Source organism: Gossypium hirsutum, chromosome D04 (assembly GCF_007990345.1).
Source record: "Gossypium hirsutum isolate 1008001.06 chromosome D04, Gossypium_hirsutum_v2.1, whole genome shotgun sequence".
NCBI classification, from domain to species: domain Eukaryota; kingdom Viridiplantae; phylum Streptophyta; class Magnoliopsida; order Malvales; family Malvaceae; genus Gossypium; species Gossypium hirsutum.
The window spans coordinates 3,524,403-3,537,882 of record NC_053440.1 but is presented as its reverse complement, the minus strand read 5'-3'; the positions used below and the strand labels follow the sequence as shown (position 1 = coordinate 3,537,882).

At 32.5% G+C, this 13,480-nt stretch overlaps 1 protein-coding gene and 1 long non-coding RNA gene across 5 annotated transcripts; one reads left to right on the top strand and one right to left on the bottom strand.

Annotated features, from left to right (window-relative positions):
* The first annotated feature begins 4,184 nt into the window (after window positions 1-4,184).
* On the top strand, window positions 4,185-5,110 carry LOC121216245 (uncharacterized). The gene is made up of 2 exons (XR_005912342.1): window positions 4,185-4,456; window positions 4,564-5,110. It is a non-coding gene; the product is annotated as an uncharacterized lncRNA (long non-coding RNA).
* A 1,017-nt stretch (window positions 5,111-6,127) lies between these two features.
* LOC107942600 (phosphoglucan phosphatase DSP4, amyloplastic) lies at window positions 6,128-12,693 on the bottom strand. Of its 4 annotated transcripts, none has more exons than XM_016876297.2 (14): window positions 12,488-12,693; window positions 12,294-12,378; window positions 12,136-12,180; window positions 11,322-11,424; window positions 10,956-11,032; window positions 10,789-10,865; window positions 10,530-10,610; window positions 10,208-10,340; window positions 10,009-10,068; window positions 9,394-9,450; window positions 8,382-8,477; window positions 7,450-7,509; window positions 6,851-6,958; window positions 6,128-6,361 (listed from the first exon to the last, which is right to left on the bottom strand). In XM_016876297.2, the coding sequence occupies exons 1-14, from the start codon at window positions 12,511-12,513 to the stop codon at window positions 6,245-6,247; spliced, it is 1,125 nt and encodes a 374-aa protein (XP_016731786.1). In that variant the 5' UTR covers window positions 12,514-12,693; the 3' UTR covers window positions 6,128-6,244. The 4 variants fall into 4 exon arrangements, with proteins under 4 accessions (XP_016731786.1, XP_016731785.1, XP_016731787.1 ...); XM_016876296.2 differs by having other exon boundaries at window positions 12,294-12,384; window positions 12,488-12,631; XM_016876298.2 differs by having other exon boundaries at window positions 12,306-12,384; window positions 12,488-12,631.
* Window positions 12,694-13,480: the final 787 nt, after the last annotated feature.

Genomic DNA, 13,480 nt, shown 5'->3' with positions numbered 1-13,480 from the left:
ACAATGTGATCCTTTGCCTTATTTTACTTCCGATTTCTCCCAAATTTAGTCCTATTATTATTATTATTTTTATTATTATTAAGCTAATTAGTTTATGATTACGATTATTATTATTAGTAGTATTATTAATAATATTATTATTATTACCCTTACTATTATTATTAGTATTATCATTAGAATTATTACTAATGTTGTTATTTTTTTATTTATTAATATTAATATTATTATTATTGTTCTTATCATTATATTTCCATTTATATTTACTTATGTAAATTTTAAATATATGTGTCTTATTATATTATTATTTATATATATATCTTTTCTTTTTAAAACTTTAGATTATTTGTTATTCTACTTGTTGACACCATTTTTTTGGATGAAAAACGAGATCGACTTGGGTTTTAAAGAAAACGAAAAAAACGGGAATCGCCACCAATCCTTTTTAATGAGGTGTGATTGGATCACCTCGAAAACTGGTTGTTTTTAATAAACGGTTTAATTTTATTAAAACAACCATTTTGGTCCACAAAATTCAGAAAAACGGGTTCGGGAGTCGGTTACGCACGAGGAAGGATTAGCACCCTCGATACGCCCAAAATTGATACCTAGTTGATTACTTAATGTCTTAGTGTCGAAAAACTGAAAACTTTAAAGAAATTTAAAAATACAATCCTTATATTAAAATGCTAAAAGAAAAATTTTTTGAGAAAAAAAATATATTTCACGTTAATCGAGAAAGAGAATCATATCCAGTAAGTTAGAATATAATGTCTCATACTCTCGACACGAATGAAAAAAGCTTATTTAAAAGATATTTTAGCCATCTCGAATTTAAAATGAGATCACGACCAGTAAGTTAGGACGCGATTTTTTAATCCCGAGATCATTTAAAAATTGAGTTTAAAAAGATTCGTGCATTTAGATTTATCGTGAAAATCGAAACCCAGTAAGTTAGGGTACGAGCTTCTCGAATTTCAAAATGCAAAATTTTGTTCATTTTAAAATCATATTAAATAAAATTAATTTAGCATGAAATGGTAGGAGTAAACACAATATTAACTTGTATAACAAAATGATGATGATGATACAAGCACAAATAATATGAGCAATAATCAAAAGAAATAAAATACATAAATAAAATAATCAAGTATATGAAATAATAAATAAATAAATAAATAATAAAAGAAAAACTAAAATATTTCCTAAAAATAATAACAAACATAAGAATAAATAAACAAATAAATATCCAATAGGAAGACAAAAACACTACGAAAAGATAAAATACATGTGTATGTATGTCCATACAAATTAAAAAGTACAAAAATACAAGAACGTACATATATGTATAAATAAATTATAAAAATATACACATGCAAATATATATACTTTAAGCTTATAAAATATAAGAGTATGTAAACATCTATATATATAAAGCTAAAATAATTTTAAAAAAACTAATTAATATATTAGCAATAGTAATGAACAAACAAAAGAAAAATAAGACTGAGAATAATAAATAGTAATAACATATTAAAATGATCAATTTAATAATAAAACTAAAATATTAAGCAGAGGATTAAATTGAAACTAAACAAAAATCTTAATGCAGAAATCGAAATTGGAAACAGAGAAAAGGATCAAATTGTGACACGCGCATAGGAAAGGGGACCAGAACAGAAAGTATCCCTCCCTTCAAAATGCATCACTTTGATCGGGACTAAAATGAAACAAAAGTAAAGTTATGCGGCTAAATTAAAAAAACGAAAAGGGACCAGATTGCACTAAAGCGCAAAAGCGGAAGGACCAAAAGGGTAAATAACCCAAATTTCAAAAAAACGCGGATCCCCTGATCGGGTCGGGTTGATGCACGGGTAAAAGGGCATTAAGGCCAAAACGGCGTCGTTTTGGCTACTGGGGTTAAACCCCAAAGCGGCGCCGTTTCAACCCTTTATAAAAACCAAATTTTTTTTAAAAAATTTCATTTTCTTTCTTCCCTAAAAAAAACTCAGAAATTTTCTCTCAAGTCTCTCTCTCCCTTTTGAAAATTCGGCCAGGGGTCCGTTCATTAGCCGCCGCTCCGGCCGTCGGCCGTCGTCGACGGCGCCACCGCGCACGGTGGTCGGAAAACTAAAAAAGCACTTTTTCACTCTTTTTTTCGAGCAAAACCCCGATTTGGGGTTAAGATAGCTCAAAAGTCAAAAAAGAGAAGAAGAAAAAAAGAAAACCCTTCGGTTTCTCCTCGCCGCCGGTGGGGTCCTTTCGGCAAGCCAGTTGGCCTGACCACCCTCAAGACGGAGGAGTCTCCGATTACACCCGAAAGGTAACAAATTTCTTTTCTTATTATTTCCTTTATTTTGAAATAAAAAATAAATAAATAAATAAATAAATAAAGCACCTTTGTTTCTTTGAATCTGTTTTTTTTTTTTTTGCTTTTTTATTTCTTGAAACTGTGAAGAAAAGGGTGGGGGGGAACCCCTGTTACAGAGATGATACTTGGCTTTATAGCTAATGCTATTTTAGTTTTCTTTTTTCATTTTTCTCTGTTTGCTACTGTTCTTTGCGTGTTTTCTTCTCATTGCAGGTGGAGCAGGTGCACGGCGCCGGTGCAGATGGGACGTGAGGCGATGGGACAAAGGCAGTGGCAGCAGGTCCTAGCATGCGGCGCCCTAGGGTTAGGTTTTTTGATTTTTGCTGAAATTGTTTTAAGTTTGGGCCGTTTGGGCTTGTAATGACATTTGGGTATTGGGCTAGTGTATCTGTTTTGCTGGTATGGGCCCGGGCAAAATGGGCTTGTACACTACTATTAATATTACTATTATTATTTACTTATTTATATCTTTTCTTTCATTTTAAACTTTGTTATATATAAATATGCATACATAGATTTTTCTTTTTATAATTTTATTTATTTCCGTATTGTTATTATTTTTTTATCTTTTATTTATTTATTTATCATTTTGTTGTGGTTGCTCGCGTTATGTTTACATCGTTGGATTTATTATTGTCTTGCTACCCATATTGACATTGTGTTTTATTACTTTATTTAAGGTATAAATCACGACTTTAAAATAAGCAAAATTTCGTATTTTGAGATTCAAAAAGGTCGTGCCCTGACTTACGGGGTTTCGATTTTCTCGATGAATCCAAATACACGAATCTTTTCAAACTCAAGTTTTAAACGATCTCGGGAATTCAAGACATTGTGTCCTAACTTACTGGATATTTCTTGATTAACGTGAAATATGCCATTTTCTCAAAAATTTTTAACATTTCAATAAAGGATCGTATTTTAAATCTCTTTAAACTTTTCAATCTTCGACACTAAGACATTAATTAATCAACTAGGTACCAATTTTGGGCGTTACGAGGGTGCTAATCCTTCCTCGTACGTAACCGACTCCCGAACTTGTTTTTCTGAATTTCGTGGACCAAAATCGTTGTTTTAATAAAATTAAATCGTTTATTAAAAACAACTACTTTTCGAGGTGATCCGATCACACCTCATCAAAAAGGATTGGTGACGACTCTCGTTTTTGTTTTCATTTTTAAAATCCAATTCGACCCTATTTTCACAAAAAAAAATGGTGTCAACAATTTAGATTGATAATGATAGATGAAGTCTAGGTGGGTTTTTTCCTGGATATTGTCTCGCTTCTTGGTTGTTAATTGACTATTTTCCTGATTTGCTCCTTGTTGTGTTTTTTAGTTAATTAATTTAGTTAATTTTAGTTTTAATCCATCACTCTAATTTTTTAGTTAAATAATAGAAAGACAGTAATTACTAGTACTTTTAGTCCTCATGGGAACGATGTCTGTACTCACCGTAGCTATACTTTTAATTAATAGGTGCACTTGCCTTTGTCGAATTTTTAGTTAGTTTATGACTACATCATAGTACGTAATATATTAATTATTATAATATATTATTGTTTATTATTATAATTGTTGAAATATGCTCTAGGCCCTATACTATTCCTATATTTGAAAGTTAGTCATCCTATTATATTATATAATGTTATATCATATCATACAATATATTAATAGTTTATATATATGCATCAATGATTGAACATTATATTATCATGTGAAACTATATCTATTATTATAATATATATTGTAATATTTATATATAATAGTAGTAAATTACATATTATTTATTATTATACTAGTTGAATGAAGAACTATAAAAGATCAAAACCTAAGCAGAACTTCAGCCTTTTCTTTCTTTTTTCTCGTCCTTGACGGCCAACCACCTGCCGTCAGTGGTTGGTCGTCCTTCTCCTTGTTTCTGCTCTATTTTTTATGCCATCCTCTTGGTTTAATAACCCCTTTTAGGGGCCTTGTTTGAGCTCTCATGGCTCTTTTCTCTTCTCCCGAGCAGAACCTTGTTGAGGAGGGTCCCGTGTGATGTTCCGATGTCGGTGGTCGATGAGAGTTTTGTTGTAGCTCTTGGTTGGTAATGGGTGGCAATGCCAAAAGCCTTTAGATGTTGTTTTTCTCTGTTTTCTTTTCTTTATTCGCCCTATCATTTTCAAAGCCTTGCTTTTTGTGTTGGAACGCCAGCTTTGACATTGGAGATCCGTCGGTGGTGGTGCTTGATGACAAGTGGTGTAATTGCACCGGGCTTCGCCAGGTGGCTGTCATGGTTGGTCTGTTGAGGGTGCGACTCAGCCTTTTCTCCTCCACTGATTGGCAAGCCATGCTTGGTCCTTTTTGGCATGTTTCTTTTTTTTTCTTCTTCTACTTAGAGGTTTAGCCACTCTTTTTGCTAGCTTAGAAGAATTTGATTGAATTTTTGACAACAAGGAGTTGTAAGAATCGTGAGATATTTCACTTTTCTTGTCAAAAAAGAGTTGGACACCTAAGTACCTCAAATAACGTAGGGAATGCCTCCTTTGATCCTGACAAAAGAAGGTAAATATATGTGGAGGCCAAGTTCAAGGGGCTGTTAACATTTTCCTCATTGGAATGAGCCCTATTAAGAGCAATGCTTGCATGCACCTTTTTTGGATCATGAGGTTGCCAACACTAGTTCAATCGTTTCAAGAAAGGTAGTTATTTTAAAATGTGTTACTATCTTTTGGCAATGAGAGTTCACCTTTTTATGTTAGAGGGTAGGGATGTGAATGCTTTGCCTCTTTTGATTTGGCTTGCATGTATAAACAAATAAACCTCGTATTGTTATTATTAAGTGAGTGACTAAGCCATACGAACAATACGAGAATACACACAAAATATCAATAACTAAAAAGTAACTTTAATTGTAAGTGTGAGAGGTTAGTTGTAATATTTGTAATGTTACATCAGAACACATTGAGTATTATAAGGATCGAACCCAAAGGAGATTGTGTGATAAGGTGAATTAACTAAAACCAAACACAAAAATAAGGAGTTTGGATAGCTAATGACTAAGTGACATAGTATGACAAACAATAGAAAGATGGATTTAAATTAAATTATAATCTAAAAGATTAAATTACAAAATCACCAAAATAAAAAATGTAATAATCAGAGGTAAACCGAATCAGAGGTAAACCGAAAGATGTCCTTCAACTTTTTTCCTCATCAAGCACCAGTGTCGTGACACCCAAACCTTGGCTTTGTGACACCCTTCGCAGTCGAGTACTTTGGGTGCTTTAAAGCTTCAGTGTCGCGACATTGACCCTCTAATGTTGTGACCAAATCCTCACGCAACATGGCTTCCTTAAAAATTTCAAAATTTATGCAAGATTCTATACTTACTAAATTGAATCATCTCTTCACTTTTACCACTCAAACATAACTGAATTAGAAAAAAATTAAAAGCAAGAAATATTATGTAAAAATACTTTTATCTTTTTATAGAAAATTAATTTAAAATTAGAATAGATTTAAAAAAAATGCAATTAATAGAACTTGAACTTAAAAAAGCAATCTTACTATTCAACTAAAAATATTTCTTTTTACTATTTCAACAAAACATATTTCTTTTTATTCAGAACCTGATTGTGTCAAAATCTAATTATCTATAAATTATTATTATGCCTATTTTCCTTTCTTTCTTTCTTTTTTTTTTATAATGAGTCTAAAGATCATGGTAATTCTTGAATATTATTTAAATAAATTTTTGAAGGTGGCATTTTGTGGGTAATTATTAAAGCCATCACTCTTTTTATTTATCGTAGTAATTCTACAAGATAACAGTAGGATACAAGCTTATTTCAAACAAAATTTACATGTTTGCTTTTCTATTCTATTTTTCAGTTTAGGACTCCAGAAACCGTCTAATCTTAATCCGTTCTTCTTTCGTAAGATCAGGATCGTCACTAGTCAGCCTCTTCCGAGCTTCTCCATTTGCGCTGTTTGGGTCACTGTTCACAACCTGCAACCATCACAAATATTAACTTCCACCTCACAAATTTATTCACAACTGATACAGCTTCGTGAACAATATTCTTTCAAACTATCTAATAATGGTCCATTGGAGGTACCTCTGGAACTAATTTACACAATGTTGGAGCAGTTAACTGTACTCTATGCGGCTCTGACTCTTTATTTATCTCCAAGTACCCATGTCTAACATTATGTCTAACACATGGGTAAATAAATCCATGATATATATGTTACTCCTAATTCTTTTTCTGGAAGTACCCTTGTCTGACATTCCCGTCTGGCAAATTGGTAACCTCCAAGAAAACTTAAAAAATCGTACTCGTACTCATACTCATACCCATACCCATACCCATACCCATACCCATACCCATACCCAATACTCACTCCCAAGTCTGATTAACATAAATGGCACATACATAATTGATAATACAAGATTGAGCTCCTCACTTGACAACCAAACTAGAAAGTAGAAACTTACATGAAGAAAATTGTTGACATGGCCATCTTTGTTAGGGGTTGTTACCAGTTCAAACTCATTGTAGGTCCATTCACCATCAACTATATATTTGTACTCATAGCGTCCTTCCTGTGAAAGAAACAAAAAATGAACCATTATCTTGTAATGTAGTCTACATATGTTATTGCTCAGAAAAACTATACTAATAATTTAGACCTGTACCAATTGTTTCGTTCCTAACACTAAAGTGAAAGTAAGAATTCTATGATATTTTCTATGAAAGGTAGATGCATGAATGAATGAAGCATTTAAATAGCTTAAATAAGAACTAGGATAGAAGTTCTGGTCCTGAATACAAATGCATGCAAATTGGGAGACTTAGCATAACTGAAACATAAATGCACAGGAATCTTAATCTTAAAACCATGAGTGGTCACTAGGCGAAATTTTTGTCCCAATAGGATACTCAGAATGAACATGGATAAGAGAAACATTAAAAGAAAACAGGGCAAGAAAGCAATAAGTTGTAACAAGGAAAATGCAAGATACTGAATATATTTTTCAGCATCGAACAAATTAAAGACAAATTAAACACAGTCCAGCGAACAAAATATGATTACCGGAAGTTCTCTCTGAAGAGTCCATGAACCATTCTCTTCGTCAAACTTCAAAGGCATTCTCTGGATAAAAAAGACAATATAGGTAGAATAATAAAAAAGCAGAAAGCGAATGAATTAATTAGTATTTCATCTTAACAAGAATGAATAATCCATTGAAATCTTCTCTAAACTTATTTTTCAACTTTGCATGAAAAGGGAATAAAAGCAAACGAATTAACCACAATCTGCCTCATATGTAGAACACACTTCTGAATCCAATATAGAGGAAACCAAGAACTCTCTATATGCACAAAATCAGTTGGATATGATATGCAAGATTTAGGTTCAAAGCTACCATGAGGAATAGAGGCCTCACTTTGGATACCACATAATCCACTTGCTCTGTAAGAAAAGAGTGCTTGATTCAACTTATCTTGCCTACTGTAAACGAAGCTAACTATGTGTATCCTTTAGAAAAGAAAATCATCCAAATCTTACTTTCTATAAATATAATAAGGTTATCTTTTTTCAACATATAAAATAGCAACTATCTTGTAGTTATGCTATCCTTCATCATAACTGAAAGGAACAACTGTCTAGATTTAGAGAGAATACTATCCCTAAAAGCATATGATACATCTATCTAGAAAACAGCTGGAATATGCAAAGAGTGGTGAATATGTTTTCCTGGAGTCAATATTGTTCAACTGAGAAGAACTGTAAAAATATTTGTTTCCAACAGTCAAGTATCTTCACAGCTATGTTACTTGGGCTTGGCTGGCAGTGTTGGATATGAATATGTCACCGACACGGTTATGTTCAGATTTTTCCAAGTTTTTCTATGTATTTGAAGGATTGGCATTTTTTGCATCCTTGAACGAAGTTCATGGCTTCTATAATTCTCAAGAACTAGAGTAGCTCAAATGTGCTAATAATGAATAGTAGATCATTACCTGGCCCCAACCTATATCAAGTCCAGAAACTTCCACTGTAGAGCACTTTCTGTCTTCCCATGACAAAGTGACAAGCTCCTTCTTGAGATCCGTGAGCTGTACATTGAGAAAATATGATAAATGAGTTTGTAAAAACTTCTCATTGAACATATAATGCTTGTGTAGGAAATTTTAAATATAATAATAACAACATCATGAAGCTTGTGTTCCAGAGACTACTGCAATTAACATTATATATATTACACACCAAATAATAAATAAATGTTTTTCAATGACTGCATGAGCTTATTCTTTAGAGAATGATGCAATAAACATATTGTATTGAACACCAAAAGAGAGGATGCTTTACAATTTCATGAACTCAATGAAGCAGATAATAAAATAGCTTTTCTACATTTCTAACCTTCATATTAATCAATAACAATGCTGCTAAAGGGGAGAGACAGGGAGGGAAGGGGAAAGAAAAACCGAGAAAGTGCAATGCAAGTCCCATGGATAGTTACCTCATTAGTTTTATTTGTCACTATCTTTAGCATGTACAGACAAACAAAACAAATAAAATCATCAAGAATTCAATTACCCTTATAATCCTTAGATATATTTATTTCAACTGTAGTCACCAAAAAAAGGCTCCATTGAAGCGCTAAGGCAAGAAAAATATTATATAGAAGCCAATCATTTGCAACCATATTCAATTTCAAGAATATGAATGACTTAAACCATACAAGAAAGCAAACGGATTAATGCCAAACAAGGACAAGAATTCTAACCAAATATTCAGGAGAAGGGCTTGCATGCTTCACATATTAAATATATATTAGCACTACCAAAATAAAAAGGAAACTAAAAGTGTTTTCTGCACAATCAAGCAGCATTTATATGAAACTTGTAGCAAATAACAAGATCTACTCTTCATACAATAAACAAACAAATTCAAATATCCAAAAAGAAAATAAAAACTTTTGGGTTCATGAATGATTATGCCTATCGTAATAGAAGGAAAACAACTCACAATATCAGCAGTAGCACTTTTGATGGCCTCCAATTTAGGGAAGCATGAGCGTTTGCTCTGAAAGAGAAGAAATTAAAAAATATATCAGAGCTGTTATAAGATAACCTGCACACAGTTGCACACTATAACAATGCAAAACCCTCTTTAATCTTTAACAAAGAAAAAGAGAGAGGGAAAAACGGAATAAGTCTAGAGGTTACTATCCCACCAGTTTAATGTTTTCCAAAATTATTTCCAGAATTGACATAAACTAACTTCTAACCTGAAATTACTTCTATGATAGGGATCAGATTGGTGCCTGCTTCTTTGAAAGGAGGGACAAAAAATGAAGGGAGTGCTTATTGTTATAACGGTAAAGCAAGCTGTTCAGACTCCAAAACTTAGATCCTAGAATCTAGATTGGTGCCACTTAAATCGAGGAACTCTCAACCAAATGGCTGGCATTGCAAAAACAATCACAGTGATCACTGAATGTACTAGTTGATTGAGAAGTATCATTCTTATGAATATTTATTCAAGGATAAAGTCATCAACCCTGAAATGGTAGAAACAAATCCAGGCACCCAAAATTGAATTGACCCGAAAAGAAAAGCATGGAAACAGAGGCAAAGATACCAGCAGTTCTCTGTGAGCTTCGCTAAGTTTATAGCCTTGAACCCAGAACATATATGCCAACTGTAGTGAGTAACAACAAAAATGTACAGATCAGTATTAAGATAAATTTGAGGAACAAAAACACAGCTCATTTCATCAAGGTTTAGCTATAAAATCTGGATGGAAAGACATTTCAGACAAATAAAAATAAGTTCAATACCGCAACAGCAGGAGCTCTTCCAAGTCCAGCGGTACAATGGATATATGTTACACCTCCATTCCGATTTACGGCCTTATGCAACATACTAACCACAGCCGGAAGCCTCATCCGTAAATCAAATGCATCGAAGTCCCTGCTTCATCCAATATCAACCCATCTAGATTAACAACAAAAAGGACTCCAAATCACTAGTTAAGGTATTAGCAATACATAAAAATTGCTATGACAACAAACTACTAATCACTAGTTTCACAAATAACTTTACAGATGTTGTTCACAGTGAAAACTTAGTATAGTGTATCAGTCAATTTTGATGTCTGACCTTATTTGAGCACGTATGTGTTCAATATCACCACATTTCTTGGCATAATCTTGAATGGCGCCAATATCAACCCCAAAATATCTGGAAATTCTAGTAAAGGAAATACAGCACTTAATTCCTCAACCTTCTTGTCAATTACATGTTCAAATGTTACCAACAAATAATCATGCATGTGAAAATATGTAAGAGAAATTAGTTACTTTTGTTCTTCAAATCATAAATTTAGATAGAACTTCAATGACAATAGTGTCTAGGATACTCCAAATCTGGGTCTTGCTGCAAGCAAAATATCGTTTTAACTCCGATCTTACGTAACTTGTCAACGTCTTCAGGAGTCTGTCGATTTAAAGAGAAAGAAAAATTTTAATTTGGGTGACCATTTAAGGGGGAGTCTTCTACTATTATTCACTTAGAAATGAGAATTACCTGCAGACATGAGCCTACAATTAGGTCTGGACGGATAAAGTTGTAGTTCATTCCCAATTCATGCCTATAAGTCAAAACTGCAGAAAACCACATGAAGAAATGATTAAAAATGACTAACCAAAGAAAGCAACCAAACTATATAATAGAGTGACCACCAAAGCAAGAATACCACTACACCAGAATATTGAGTTATCATGTTGAGACTTCATATGAAGATCTGCCTGCTATTATGAGACATTACAGTAAGGTTTTAGCTTATTTTTTGTATCTCACATCAAAAGACATGAGTCTGGGCCCTGGACACGAAAAATGCACCTAAAAGCCATCCTCAAACTTAAAGCAAAAGCAACACACAAGTGAACTTACCAGCGCCCATAGCTTCTGTCATATCATGACTATATGTCTCAGATTTTTTCCCCTCTGAGTCAGAGTTACTCGTTTTTTCACTTGATGTGGAACCAGGAATTGCCTGTCAAAAAATAAATTAGCCAACGAATCAAGGTTCAAAGACAATCAAGCAGCATGTTAAGCTGCACGCAGAGACACCTTTTTCATCATAATACCAATAATTCAATCATGTATGAACTCCCAAAAGGTTATTGAACTTCCTGGTACATTTCGGTGCAACTATCAATGCTATACGTGTTTTTAGAAAGAGTGTAGATCATTTTGGTTTAACGTGGTATATGATAAATGCAAATAAAAATTACTGCATCCCCTGGTTTAAAATTTAATGCAGGTCAGTCTCAAGTTACAACATTGGCATCGACATTTTATCATTTATGATTATGATTACGAAAAGAATCTCAAACATATACAGCAGCTTAATCAATTATTCTTACTTAAAACGACCTTTCCGTAAACTTCGTATTTCCTACCATAAAAAGTTTCTAATAATGACTTGTAAGTGAAATATGATATTTACCTTGTTCCAATGGAAGAATACCATCCATCCATCCACAAACACAAAAGAGTAAAGGATCAAAACGCAAAAACACATAATATCTTAATCCAAGAAGAAAAGTTAAGGAACTGTCTCTTTAGAAAACTACAACAAATAGAGCAAAACACCTAAAAGAAATATTAGAATCTACCGCAAAACAACAAATCCCTGATGCTAATACAAAAATTCTAACGAAAGCCCAGGAACGAATCCGAAATCCACAGATAATTGAGTTACCTTAACTACCATACTCCGCGGTACATTACTCGAGTTCATCCCGCCCTATATTAAATCACAAAATTCAACAACCAAAGAACGAAAAGATAAATCCAGTGGATATCGACAATATGGAATGATAAAACTAAACAAAAAATTCAGGGATAAAGTGGTAAAACCTGGAAATGTACCATCATATTAAGGGAACAAGAAAGTAGTTTTCTTGGATTGCACTTGAAACCTTGAAATGGCAAGGCATAGGATCTGAAACTATTCCAAACAACAAACTTTTAGCAAGCTTTTTAGATTAGATTCTGAGACAAATAAAGATTGGATATTAAAAAGAATTGAAAAGAATAGATTTTGATCAGACCTCGGAAGATTCTGAAGACAATTCATTGTGATGATCAGAAGAGAAGAAAAAAGATCTTTGGAGATGACACCAAGTATAAAAAATCTTAGTTACAGTTGTGATTTAGTTTTATTCTATTTTTCATTTATTGTTGGGGAAATTTAAAAAGAGTAATGATATTTTAAAGAATCTCAATTATGCCATTCGGACCGATTGGTCGGGTCCACATTCCTAGAATCGTAGATCTCCTTCATTTATTTATGTGATAATGATTTGTTTTCTAATTTTTATAAAAAATTATTTTAATTTTTCATTTTATCTTTTTACCTTTTTTAATTTTTTAATTTATATTTTTTTATCAAATCACTCAAAATGGAGGAAAAAATTTACGTTTTTTCAACTTTGCTAGTGTGTCATGCGAGTGAATTGTTACGTGGATGAGATGTCAATATTTAATTAATTTTTAAAATTTTTAAAAATCAATAAAATTATTTTTAAAAAGTGTAACATTTATAAAAATATTTTTAAATTTTAAAAAATTAATTAAATTTTGGTGTGACGGTCCACGTGTATTCTATGTCAGCAAAGTTAACAAACGTTAACTTTTCCATCTATTCTAAAGTGATTTAATAAAAAAAAACAAATGGAGGGCTAAAATGACTTTTGTAAAGTTTGAGGGCCAAAAACTCTCATTATGCCTTCATTTCTTATTGAGTTAAAGATGTTGCAATTTCGCCCCCTAAGGTTACAAGCTTAGATAAAACGGGTTTGGTTTGATTTGTGTTAAGTTATGTTCCATATAGTCAAGTTTTTTCTATAAGAGTCGCAATATAGCTAAGTTTATTGTAAAATTTAGTTTTTTTAATATTTTCCGTAACCTTTCTATAAGATTCAATATATGAAGAGTTTGTTAAGGAAGTCTATATTTGTTCATCACAGTAGTGTCTAAAGGGATTTTTCGGGATTAAAAACATGATCTCTGATATGAATATCGAAGGAAAAACCCATGACCAT

What these genes read in the sequence shown, in the direction of transcription:
- LOC107942600 (XM_016876296.2), bottom strand. Translation starts at nt 12,513, where the DNA reads ATGAATTGTCTTCAGAATCTTCCGAG. An exon ending in GAAGAGCTCCTGCTGTTGCG is followed by an intron (nt 10,069 to 10,207) that starts GTATTGAACTTA and finishes TACTCACTACAG; the next exon opens with TTGGCATATATGTTCTGGGT. An exon ending in AAAGTGCTACTGCTGATATT is followed by an intron (nt 8,478 to 9,393) that starts GTGAGTTGTTTT and finishes CTCAATGTACAG; the next exon opens with CTCACGGATCTCAAGAAGGA.